Source organism: Halichoerus grypus, chromosome 9, assembly GCF_964656455.1.
Source record: "Halichoerus grypus chromosome 9, mHalGry1.hap1.1, whole genome shotgun sequence".
NCBI lineage: Eukaryota > Metazoa > Chordata > Mammalia > Carnivora > Phocidae > Halichoerus > Halichoerus grypus.
In genome coordinates, this window is record NC_135720.1 from 127,781,556 (window position 1) to 127,794,439 (window position 12,884).

General features: G+C 35.6%; 1 protein-coding gene across 1 annotated transcript in view; it reads right to left on the reverse strand.

Moving 5' to 3' along the window:
• Nucleotides 1–12,884, reverse strand: part of LOC118555715 (uncharacterized) — a gene marked incomplete at its 5' end in the record, with an annotated part of 226,852 nt that overhangs the window by 127,441 nt on the left and 86,527 nt on the right. Inside the window, 2 exons of the mRNA XM_078054373.1 lie at nt 828–1,038; nt 4,263–4,526. Coding sequence (XP_077910499.1) covers nt 828–1,038; nt 4,263–4,526 — 475 coding nt within the window. The remainder of the gene's footprint in view (nt 1–827; nt 1,039–4,262; nt 4,527–12,884) is intronic.

The window sequence follows — 12,884 nt, forward strand, 5'->3', positions numbered from 1 at the left end:
GTTTATGTTACGTTATTTTCTGTACAGTATGTTTAATATATTCAATAATTTCCAAACTAAAAAATAAAGTCCCTACTACAGTGCCTGGCACATGAAAAACATGCATCACATGTAATTATTATTACTGGTAATCCTTCTATTATGCTGGTGATACTGTAAGTGCTACTATACTTACTGCAAGGAATAATGTATTTACTACAACTACTACCAATCCATCCCCTACTGTTGCTTCTAATACTATTACTGCTAGAGGATCCAACCTGTTAAAGAATCTTGTGAATCTTTTGGTAAAGGAAATAATTATCTTGCAAAAAATAATAGTCATGTCTAATATATCTCTTCTATAGGCTGAAACTTCTGTACATTAAATAGTACAAAGAATGTTATTTGCTTATTTAGTGCTTGATTAAGCCAGTCTTTGAAGAGTGAAGTTTATAAAATAAACTATATAATTGGAGAACTTCGTTCTGAGACTATTTTCTCTTTCATAGCCATGTGGTTACCACTCTTGTGAGCAAGCAAGAAGGCTTAGTTCTAGAACTAAGAACCAAAAAAAGTCAACTTGTCCCCCCAAAACACTAAAAAATATTTTTAGAGCCATAATGCCACGGAGAAAGATTTGTGTTTCAATGAAGTAATTTTATATTTGATTGTAGGTAAATAATTATGTTAAATGGAAACTGATATTCTTGTCAATGATTACATTCTCTTTAAGCAGCATGGCATAGAAAGAAATACATTAATAATTAAAATGTCTTTCTCAGTTTTCTGTAATATAACATAACTGGAAATATTAGTAAAAAAAATGCTGAAAACGGTCTACTAACCCTGAGAAGAGTGTAGGGAGGGTTTAGCTTTATCATCCAGTGATGCACAAATGTTTTCCTCCGTTTGTTTCTCTGAAAGGCCAGGGGTATTCTCCACGCCTGATTCTGCTTTCTGTGCTTCAGCCATTAAAGAAACTGGAAATTCAGGGGAAAGCGGAGTTTGTCTTTCATAGGTTTGTTGATCATCCAAACACAGAGGAAGTTTAATAACCTATTAAGAGATAAATCTCTTATCTAAACTGTTGAAAATATTACACACACAGTTAATTTCACCCTAGAACAATGATACAATTTGCAAACTCTAAAAGGTCAATGATGAATTTAATTTTCCAAACCTTATGTTTGCTTTTGTTTGGCTGCCTTACAAAGAATGCCTTTTTTTGTATTAGCAGATTTACATAATTGCTTTAGGCATTACCATTGCTCTATATAGTTCTTAGTTTTTTCTTTGTCTTGCCTTACAATTTTCTTTAATTTCTTCTCACAAATAACAGTTTGCCTGATATTCATACCAGGATCAAGTTAGCAAATATTCATTCAGTATTTACTATCTCCAAGAAACAATATTTCTAATTCAAATATAAAAGACAAGACTACAGAATCTAGTGGTGAACATATGGGTGTTCACTGTGCCATTTTTTTTTTCAACTTTTCTATGTTTGCAATTTTAATAATAAAGTACTTGGTGGAAATAATCAATGGCACAGGAAATGAAATATTTAGAAAAGTGAGGAAGTTCAGGAAAAAGTTAAAGGCTATCCTGCTTGCATAGTTGTTCCTCTTGAATTCTTTCACACACCCTATGGGGGCCGAATCAGACCTGTTCTCCTGTCTCCACGCTCGGGGTGTGAGCCTGAGTTCTATCCCTAATCACAACGTGGTAGAACATGTGAGGTCACGGCTAAGCCACATGCCCTGGCACTTTCCTTCCACTAACAGAATGGGAGGGAAATGATCATAATTTATCTGACTTATTTCTTTTCATCTCTTCTAAAGCTACATTTCAGAAACCACTTTTCTGTTCTAATATCTAGTTTACCCATCTTTTCTCTTCCCTGTTCCAAGTTATTATTTTCTTTTCTGAGTAACTCCAAAAAGAGTACTCAAAAATTATATTGACTTGTTCAAAAATTGCACTTGAGAAAACTCACACTGGAAAAATCCCAATATTTTAGAATTTCACGTAAGAGGAAAATCGGGTTTCAAGATAAGAAAATTTCATTTTTATCCTCATGAAAGAGAAGCAAACACATTCCTACTTATTCTGCCTTATGATCAGAAAATCATATATTGACTAATGGCACTATTCTCATTAATAAGATCCACCCCGCACCCCCCCCCCTACGAAATATATAGAGAGAAGATTTGTTACCAGGTAAGAAAGTTAGTAGACAATTATAACTATCTGTAATGAATAATGGCCAGTGGGCTCTACAAATAAATCATAATATTACTTTTCACCATTTTTTTAAAAAAGGAGTCAGAGAAAAAAGGGGAAAATTTTAGTAATGTGTCCAATCAAGTAGATTTGGACAAGTAGTGAAATCAAGCTTTCTAATGCTGTTTGTCAAATAACTACTTTTCTTGAGCTTGTAAATTTTAAACATCACTTCTTGATTTATCTCAAATATAAAATACTCATATCTTTACAATCAATACCAGTACTACCCAGATGACGTTTTATGAAATAAAATTGGTGCCGATTTTCCTTGCTATAATTTAGACTACTGAATTTTAGGTAACAATTAGTAAAAAATTACAGATGCCTTTCACATTAGCTAGCAAACCTATATCAAAATTGATTTTCTTTTATGACTCTATTTTTATTTTTATTCCATTGTGATTTCTTGGTACAGAATTCAAGTCACCAATTTGTTAAACATTGTTTTATGGGTTATCTATAGTTTTCTTCAAAATTTGGGTGATTTTTCAATAACTCCTTTGAATTCATTTTCAAATGTATTTATATCAGTGTTTCTAAACCTTAGAAACTTTTAAAAATTTCTGATCCTGACACCCCACTTCAAAACAACTGAATCAAAATCTCTGGGAACGAGACCTACGCATGGTATTTTAAAAGCTTCTTACATGATTTCAATGTACAGTCAAATTTGACTCAGAATGATACTATTTTCAGAATGAGTAGAAAGGCACATATTTGGATTTAGATTTATATTTAGATTTATTGTCTTAACCGCAACCTATAATATCTCAAAAAGATATTTCAGCAAAACATTATAATGGAATTAGCTAAAAGGAAAAAAAAAATGCCAGCTGATTCAACTTAAAATAAATAAGAAACAGGAAGACCATCACACAAGAAGGATAAATAGCTGCTGATTTTTAAGCCAAAACTGCATGGGTTTCCTGGAAATGTCCATATTTAGTAGTTCCATCATTTAGGTAGGTAGATGATGGTGATAGGTAGATAACAGATGATAGATACATACATACATACATTAGATTAGATTGATTGAGAGCTACCTAGCCAGTTAGCTAGATAGATAGACAGATAGACAGAAGACTGGGAAAAGTCAAACATGTAGGTAAGCAAGAAAAAAACATAACATTTTATGATACAGGCACTGTGGAAAGACGTCATAATCAGAAAGAACAAATTTGGACATAGAGGACAGAAATAGACTAAAATTGTGTTGGAATGCTTTATTATACTTTATGTATGCTGTCATTTTCTTGGGGAGGGGGAATCCTCCACGGTATTTTCTTAGAATGAATTTATACAATGACATTTCTGCTAAAAGACCTGGTTAGAAAATACATTTCCAAATATATACAAATAAATTGTATATGCCCAAGGATTTTTTGGAGTGTTTTTTGTTTTTAATTTTTGAGGTAAATAAGACAGCATGCTTTGAAGTGATACGTATGGATGGCAAAGGGAGCTTTGTAATGGCGATTTTTATCCTGTGGAAATGTGGGTCATTAATTATTCTTTTTATGAACACATGCCGGTCTCCTCAAATAAAAGGCAAGCATCTAGAAGGCACAGACTATATCTAATCTCTTTTGTATCCTTAGAATAAGCAATGCCCAGCACACAATAGTAGCTCAGTTAGTACTTCTGATAAGGAAACATCATAAACCTTATACCCAAGTTGGCGAGACAGATCAGCTCCAGCAGCAACAAATTGTAAACTGAGAATTGAAGGATTTGGGTGATTTTCTGGGCCACTCATGACCTAGAAGGTTGGATTAAATTTTCCTTAAGATTTCTGCCAATTCTAGAATTGTATTCCTTATTTGTTGACATCAATTTAATCAGTGTCAAGAAAGCATTAGGACGTGATTGCTTTTACAGGTTTATGATACTTATTGAAATTTTCAACAGCACAAAAAGTAAGGTAAAGGCTAGAAATAAGCAGCTTTAGAAAAATTTTAAGTTCTTTTTTCCACTTACAAAATCATATTACAAACCTGAAAGTAGAGATTGCACAGCCAGTGGTCCAAGTCCAAGCAAATCAAATCTTCCATTTTCCTGAAGTTGTCAAGTGTCTGGTCATAATGTCCTCGGAGAAGGGGACACTTGAATTTTCCCTCCACTACATCAAAGTTGTTATCACACAAAGGGAAGGCTGCCCAGCCCAAAACCCAGTCAAAACAAGCATATTTTCCACGAAGGAGACAGAGTTCAAACAAGAAAGCCATGCCAGGTTTCACAGCTTTCTTAGGAGGGAGTACCTAGGAAAAAGATATCAAGACAAGGGAAGATTAGGATGCTTGTACATGGAAACATGCTATATTCAATGATGCCTATATATGATTTAGAATTAAGTAAAGAATGGGTTTTACTTCTATGGTTTGCCCTTAAAATTTTACCATTGTCAATAATGTTGCAATAAACACTGGGGGTACACATATCCTTCCAAATTAGTGTTTTCATTTTTGAGGGGGTCATAGAAATGATATTTCTTTTTTTTTTTTTTTTTTGAGGAAACTCCATACTGGTTTCCACAGAAGCATTCATTATTTATAATAGCCAAGATATAGAAGCAACCTAAGAGCCCCCTGAAAGACAAATAGATAAGGAAGATGTGGTGTATATATATAATGGAATATTATACAGGCATAAAAAAGGTTCAGATCAACCATTTGCAACAACATGAATGGATCGAGAGAGTAAGTCAGACTGAGGAAGACAAATACTATATGAGTTCACGTATGTGGAATCTAAAACAAACAAACAACAACACAACAAAAACAAACAAAAACCAAATGAATAAACAAACAAAAAGCAGAATCAGAATCAGAAACACAGAGAACAAAGTGATGGTTGTCAGAGGGGAAGAGGATGGGAGGATGGGCAAAATGGGTGAAGGGGAGTGGGAGATACAGACTTCCAGTTATGGATTGAATAAGTCACAGGAAGAAAAGACTCAGCATAAGGAATATAGAGAATGATATTGTAATAGTGTTGTATGGTGACAGATGGTAGCTATACCTGTGGTGAGCACAGCATAATGTTTAAACTTGTCAGTTCACTATGTTATATACCTGAAACTGATGGAACATTGTGTGTCAACTACACTCAAATTAAAAAAGAAAGAAAGAAAGAAAAATTCACTATTGGATGCATTTACATGAATAACCTTTCCAGCCCAAAGTAATTGAGCAACATGCCACCATGAAAATGTGACTCAAGCAACAAGACAAATATGACTCTGCCAGTTCAAGATTCTGCACTTTATGAGCTTTGGGAATCAAACTTGTAATCTGTTACCTAACACCCTACAGCGTACTTTCAGTTCTTTCTACTTGAGCTGGCATTTCTATGGTATAACTATTTCTATCAATTGTCACAATCACTGTTTTACTTGCCTGTCACTCATCTTGGTAGTGCTCACGTACCCAGCACAAGTGCTTTACATGGGAGAGATGCTTTTTCAAAAAATGGTTGAACAAACTATCACACTCCAGAGAAACTAATCCTAGACATAACGATAGCTCGCATTACTATTACAAGGTCCACCTCTTGAAGGAAAAATAGTGTCCCATTTAATTTTGTGACTATCCTATTTATTTCAGTTGACATTATAATGCACGCCACTGTATAAGCAATTTGTCAGTGTTTGATAAATAGTGTTAGGCATAAAGATGGATGAAATGATCAGATTGACCAAACCATCATTCAGGTCCCCAGTTGTAGAGATGGAGTCTGTGCTTTGGCCTTTTAAAAAAGAATTTTAGGGGGCACCTGGGTGGCTCAGTTGGTTAAGCATCTGCCTTCGGCTCAGGTCATGATCTCAGGGTCCTGGGATCGAGCCCTGCATCGGGATCCCTGCTCAGTGGGGGAGTCTGTTTCTCCCTCTGCCTCTGTGTGCTCTCCCTCTCTCAAATGAATAAATAAAATCTTTAAGAAAAAGAATTTTAGGGAAGTGGAAGACATGAATAATCCTTTTTTTAAAAAAATAGAGTATAGGCTTGGGCTTCATTTTAAAATTCTATGTGAATAATTATAAATGGGCAAAGATAAGGACTTGCCTAAGACTACTTTATAGCCATATATTTAGCCAAAAGTGAGTAGGCATATTTTATATGATTCATGTAAATAGTCTAAGACTTAGTTTATGTTTAAAATGAAACAGAAGCATCTGTTGAAAAATACCATAACCCTGTGGCAGCTGCTATTAAACCATTAACAGGATCAGGTTTCATTTAAACCAGATTTACCATTTTCTACAACAGCCCATGGGAAAGCTAAAAACATTAGACACAAATTACTGACAAAAGAGATTCTTAATCAAGCCATACTTTTCATTTGGCTATTTGGCTGTGAGTAACCTTTGCGATAAGAAAATAAAAGCTAAATGAGAAGGAGGAAGAGGAAAATTGGAGTCAGAAACCTGTTTTGGATCATCATTTAAAAATAAAGCCGAACTGATGTCATTACAATAATTTTATCTATTCTCCTCCCTGCCTTTAGAAGTACCCCTCTCATACTAACCTGATCTGACTCAGCGATACTTTCAAAGTAGATAAAGTAAGAATTTGAGCAGTACTGACCCAATTCTATCGTTAAGATTCTGTGGTCTCGGGCTAGTCACTTCTTTTTTTGTATCAAGGCTTTGATGCCTTCAAGTCTCCTCATTGATAAAAGACCAGGAGGGGCGCCTGGGTGGCACAGACGGTTAAGCATCCGACTCTTGATTTCAGCTCAGGTCATGATCTCAGGGTGGTGAGATCCTGCCCCGCATCAGGTTCCCCACTCAGCGTGGAGTCTGCTTGAGATTTTCTCCCCCTTTCCCCATTCCCCTCCCACTCGTGCTCTCTCTCTAGAATAAGTAAATGAAGTTTAAAAAAATAAAACAAATAAAAGACTGGGATATAAGCATCTTCCTCAGAAGAACTGATACAACTATCAGGCTGGACAATAAATATAAAAATGGTCATAAAAACATGAAATGCACATAACTGTTATTATTATTATTATCTTAAGATGTTATCTCAACTATTTATAAGATGAGTTAGATTACAGTTTATTTAATAAAGAAGAAAAGAACATATCAAGGTGAAAGTTCATCTGTAAACATGTAAACAAGTATCATTTTGCCTATGAGAAACAACAGTTCAAGGCTACCAGACATAACCTATTACCACCAGGCAGTATGCGTCCACGGTAACCATGTAAATAAGAAGCCAATCCTCATGCACAAAAGGAAACTCCACTGCAACCTATTTTATAAGATAAAAGAGTCACAGGCAACTATCCTGACAGCTGGAAAAAAAATAAGTATGTGAACATGACAAAATCTAGTCACTGATATTGATTGAAAAAGAGGATAAGAGCTATATGTTATCAAATAAAGGAATTTACTTTTTCTGACAATAGTTGTCTTATCTTATTTATTCTTTTAGTGTCTTTCCCTCACCGTGTATCATAGGAGAGATCTGTTGCTCTATAATGTGTTGCTGGGGACTCATTCTTTTCCTCTTTGGCAACAAGCGATCACTAAGTTTCATTGTGTCTCTCAGAGGATCCTTTCCACAAACCTGAATACCTCCAGAGCTGTCTTATGATGTGATATTTTCCATGAGCATTTTTCAATAGCTTTGTAATTGAATGCTATATAATGAGGGAAATAAATGTATTGGACTCTGCCAACCACCAATGCCATCTCATCATGAGAGTCCTGGTGGTTGGTGGGTCACAATGTCCCTTATTTTCTGAGTACCAAGAAGAGGATATTTTTTGAAGGAGGAGACCCTACAGAACTAAAGTTCACTGTGTGACATAAGGATGATGCATTTCATCTTCCATAGCACAGAATGTGCACATGAAAGGAGAATAATGAACAAGCAAAATCCAAGAAGCAAACAAGAATTTTGAAGGCTGAAATTTGCATGGAAAATTGGAAAAGAAAGTAAAGTTCTTTCCACTTGGATACCAAATACCATGAAAGCGAAGCAAAGCAGAGAGGATTAGGATAGTCTTTTAAAATGATGAAAACGCATATTGATAAAGTATTCTTCAATTTTCTGGACTTTCTGGAATTTTGAAAAGGATTATTATTTTTATAATCAGAAAAAAATTAACAAAGTGATTTCAAAAACAGAAGACCTCCAGTGCACCTGGGTGGTTCAGTCAGTTAAGTGTCTGACTTTGGCTCAGGTCACGATGCCAGGGTCCTGGGATCAAGCCCCACATCGTCAGGCTCCCTATTCAGTTGGGAGCCTTCTTCTCCCCCTCCCTCTGATGTTTCCCCTGCTTGTGCTCTCTCCCTCTCTCATTCTCTCTCTCAAATGAATAAATATAATCTTAAAAAATTAAATTAAAATTTAAAAACCAGAAGACTTTCAAAGTTCTGCTTCTGCTTATGAGGGGGATGATCCTAAATGACCATAATTCCCATTATAATAAAGAAAAAACACTGGTTAAATTACACAATTATGTATATTATTGAACCCACAGGGGAATTGAGGACATAAAGAAACTTAGGGGAAACTAAATCTCAGAGAGGAAAAAACCCTTCATGTACGAGCTAAGTCTTGATGGGGGCTTTAATTTCAGGGAACAGGTGAGGGAGCAGACCTGTCATTGGGTGAGAGACTTTACAGGTAAAAGGAGAAACTGGTCAGATGTTTAGCAATCTTGGACTAACGTGGAATAGTGAATACATAGGAGCCCCAGATACACAGCAAGTCCTCACTATCTACCAACTCTCAACCTTAGGACTTGTATCCAGAGCTCAGCAGCATGTGAGTAATTGGGTCCAGGGTGAGAGTCAAAGAGAGATCTTTAGTGGCACAGCACAGAAATCCTGAGGCAGGGCTGGGGAGCACAGCAGAATCCTGCAGTTACATGATGCTTGGACACCAAGCCAGACTGGAAGGTGGAATCTTTTATACCTCAAGACTTTTGAAAACCAGTGATGAATTAAAACTAACTAAAGCTATAAATTAACCCCAGCTTAGCTTAATTCTAACCAGAGAGATCCATCTCTCACCCTAGCTGCCTGACAGAGACAGCTTTTTAGTGGGGGGATACATATTTTTTACTTCAGTCTTTACAATTTCTTTATATACCATGTCTGGCCCACAGTGCAAAACTATGAGACATCCACAGAAGCAGGAACATATGATGTCTAGACAAAAGATACAGTCAATGAAAACTAACCCACAACTGACCCAATGTTAGAATTAACAAAGACATTAAACAACCATAATTAAGATAAAGAAATAGAGGAAGACATAGAAATAAACAGTGAAAGAGAGGAAACCCCAGGAGAGAACTTGTAAAAAGTTTAGAACAAAAAAATCATAAAATACTTGAAATGAAAAGTTTATTGACTGGACTTCACAGTAGAAATGGACATCGGAGGAAAAGGATAGATGAACTCAAAGAGAGATCAATAAAAATATCCTACCTGAAGCACAAAGATAAAATAAATGAAAACAGAAAAAAGAAAAAAGAAAAAAGAAAAAACCAGATCAGAGCATGTAAGACCTGTGGGACAATAATGAACACACATAATTGGAATCCTGAAGGAAAAAAGGAAAGACAATGGTGCAGAGAAAACATTTTGAAGAGATGATGGCTGAGAATTTTCCAAAATTGATGAAAGACATCAACCCACAAAACCAAAGAAGCTCAGAAAATCCTGACAAGATGAAATAAAAAAGCAAATAACACCTAGGCTTATCATAGTCCAACTGTTAAATATCAAAGATAAAAAATCTTAAAAATATAGCATCATCTATAATATGTAACAGAAAAGTTTATTATTGGCTGTTAAAAAGTCATACATGGTCATGTCTCCATATTTCCTTACTGTGAAGTCCTGAATATAATATAAAAATATTTATATCATATGGAAAATTCTTTCTTTCTTTTTTTTTTGTTCTGTATTCTGGTCATGTAAAGTTACTTTTGTCTTCAGCACTGAACAAAAGGTTTCCAGAAACTTTGGTTAAGAATAAGCTCCACTTTTTGCTTATTGGTAGACTGTTTCTTGACTAACTGACATCTTATTATCACCTTATATTTACCATATAATTTGTAATTCCTTAGCATCACATTAAAGCCCTGATGGAGACTTACAACAATCTAACTTCCTAGTATTATTTCCTATTAAACATACATATATTAAAATATATAATACATACACACACATACATATTAAGTATTGTCAAAATTATTGTCTCGACTGTCTGCCCATCACACACACAAACACACACACACACACACACACCCAGAGGCTCATAAGATCCTCTTTATCAGAAAATCCTTCTTCCTTTCCCAAGTTCTGCTTATTATAATCAAAGAATCTTGGGGTCTTCAGTTTGAAAAATACCTTTGAGGTAATAATTTCTAATCTACAGGTGCTCAAGCAGAAGTACAGACAAGTAGGACCCAGATATGGGCTAGGAGACTTAGGTGTTTTCATAACAATTACTAAGATCCTCTACGAATTTTAAAGCATTTAAATGTAAAGTAAATAATTATAATAAGAAGAAAAGAGTTGTAAATACACAGTGACTTCAGAAAAGGGCGTTTTTAGAAATTCATTGAGGAATACAGATTATCTAATAAAATTACTGATGATATATACAACACAAAAATTGAGAAATGGTATTGTATTCAATCTCTTGCTCAATTAGAAATCTGTTCTATAATACGCAAGACAGTTGTTCATTCTCTACCTGAACCCTATGTTGATGGGAAGGTTTGCTAATTCATAAGGTGAATTAATCCATGTGGGGAGAGTTCTAATTGTTAGAAAGCTCCCCAGTCACTCTTGAGAAGCCATGATGTCATTAACGTTGTTCAGTAAATATTTCTAGCTCTTCACCTTCTAAGCATACAGTAGGATTGCACTTCCAAGCTCCTTGGTGGTTGGGTGGGCCCTTTGACTAGTTCTGGCCAATGATTTTTAAGTGAACATAACAAGTATCACTTCTAGGCTGGAGCATTTATTCTTGGTTCTAGACATTCAAGAGTTCTTTTTTTCTGTCCTTTGCCTCAGTGACAAACGACATTCTATATGGTGATCTTTCAACTAGTCTTTGACTCAGAATGAGAATGGGTTAAACAGAACCCCTCGCTTTCCTGAAGAGGACATGGAGCTCAAGTGAAAAATAATCTTCTACCGTAGTAAGCCACTGAGATGTCATAAGGGTTTTTTGTTACCATAGAATAACCAAGCTAATGTAGACTGCTTCATTGGCCCTGCTTTGTATTTACTCAAGTCCAGTCTTAACTGTTCTGTGAAGACAATTATTGTGCCCAAAAGAGTCTCAGAGCCACAGGTCTAAGTCACCAGAGATAAAGTCAAGGGTATAGTGGTTTTTGTCAGGTTCATGACAAAGCCAATAGTAGAGGAACATGCAAATACTCATATAATCTGCACTTCCATAGATAAAGCAGAATACTCCATAATGCTTAAATTGTTCCAGGTAAGTCTACCATGGTGCTGCTTACACATGGCTTTGGTTCCGATTCTTCTAAATGATCTTAAATGGTTCTCTTGCCTTTACATACAGATTACTTCAATCCTATTTGTCCATTCCCATCTGGTTTAATTGCTTCCCTGCTTTAAAAGAGAAGCTATATATCCTAGTGGTTAAAAGCATGGGCTTTGGCATCAGACAAACATGAGATCAAATCCCAACTTACCACTTAAGTAGGTAACCTACCATCTCTGGATCTTGGTTTTACCATTTATTAAATGCTGGTGGTAGTCGTTGGGGGGCGTGGAGGAGGGGGAAGGACAGTGGTGACAAAGGGAAGGTGGCAAGTACACAAAATGAGTAATTAACTAAACGGTGTCTTCCAGGACTAACATTCTAAGGAATAAGGGGAGTTCAGGAAGTAAATAAATACACTTAATTTGAAGTAGAAATCACAAAATGTTCTTTCTGAGGCAGATAACTCTGGACAGATGAAAGGGAATTAATACCACAGCACAGGGTAATCTAGGTTATCCAGTGAGAGTTTAATAGTACCATTATATTCCTCTCCATTCCCTCAGCCAAGATAAATAAATAGGCAAATTAGTTATAACCCCCAGTCTTTCTGCTGTGGGATAAAAGAAAGTAATTATTCTTGGAAACTTATCTTGGACAAAGTATCAAGGACAGAGGGTGGTGACAGCTATTACCGTCATAGCTTCTGAGAGAAAAATCTTACTTCCTACACCATTGGAAAACCATGCACTCTCCTGTGCAAATGTAGTCGTTCCAGGGCCCTGTTTTAGAAAATTGATTTTTTGTTTGTTTTCCTTAATCCTAAAAGGGAGTATATCAAAAGTTAACATCTGTTGAAAGTTTACAAAATACAAGGCATCTTTTAAATCACTTTATCCTTGTCAACTCAATCACCACAAGAATTCTATGAAGTAGATTTTATGTTAACTCCATTTTTATGAATGACACAAATGAGACAAAGAGACCAAGTGTCAGGTCACACAGAAAAGAGATGTAGAGGGTGGACATGGCTTCTGACTTTTGACAATCTACTGCAGAGCCATTCATGCTATTATGCTTCCTTAATGTAGGAGGTACAGCATCAGAAAGCTTACCTTGGATTCATGGAGAAAAGGC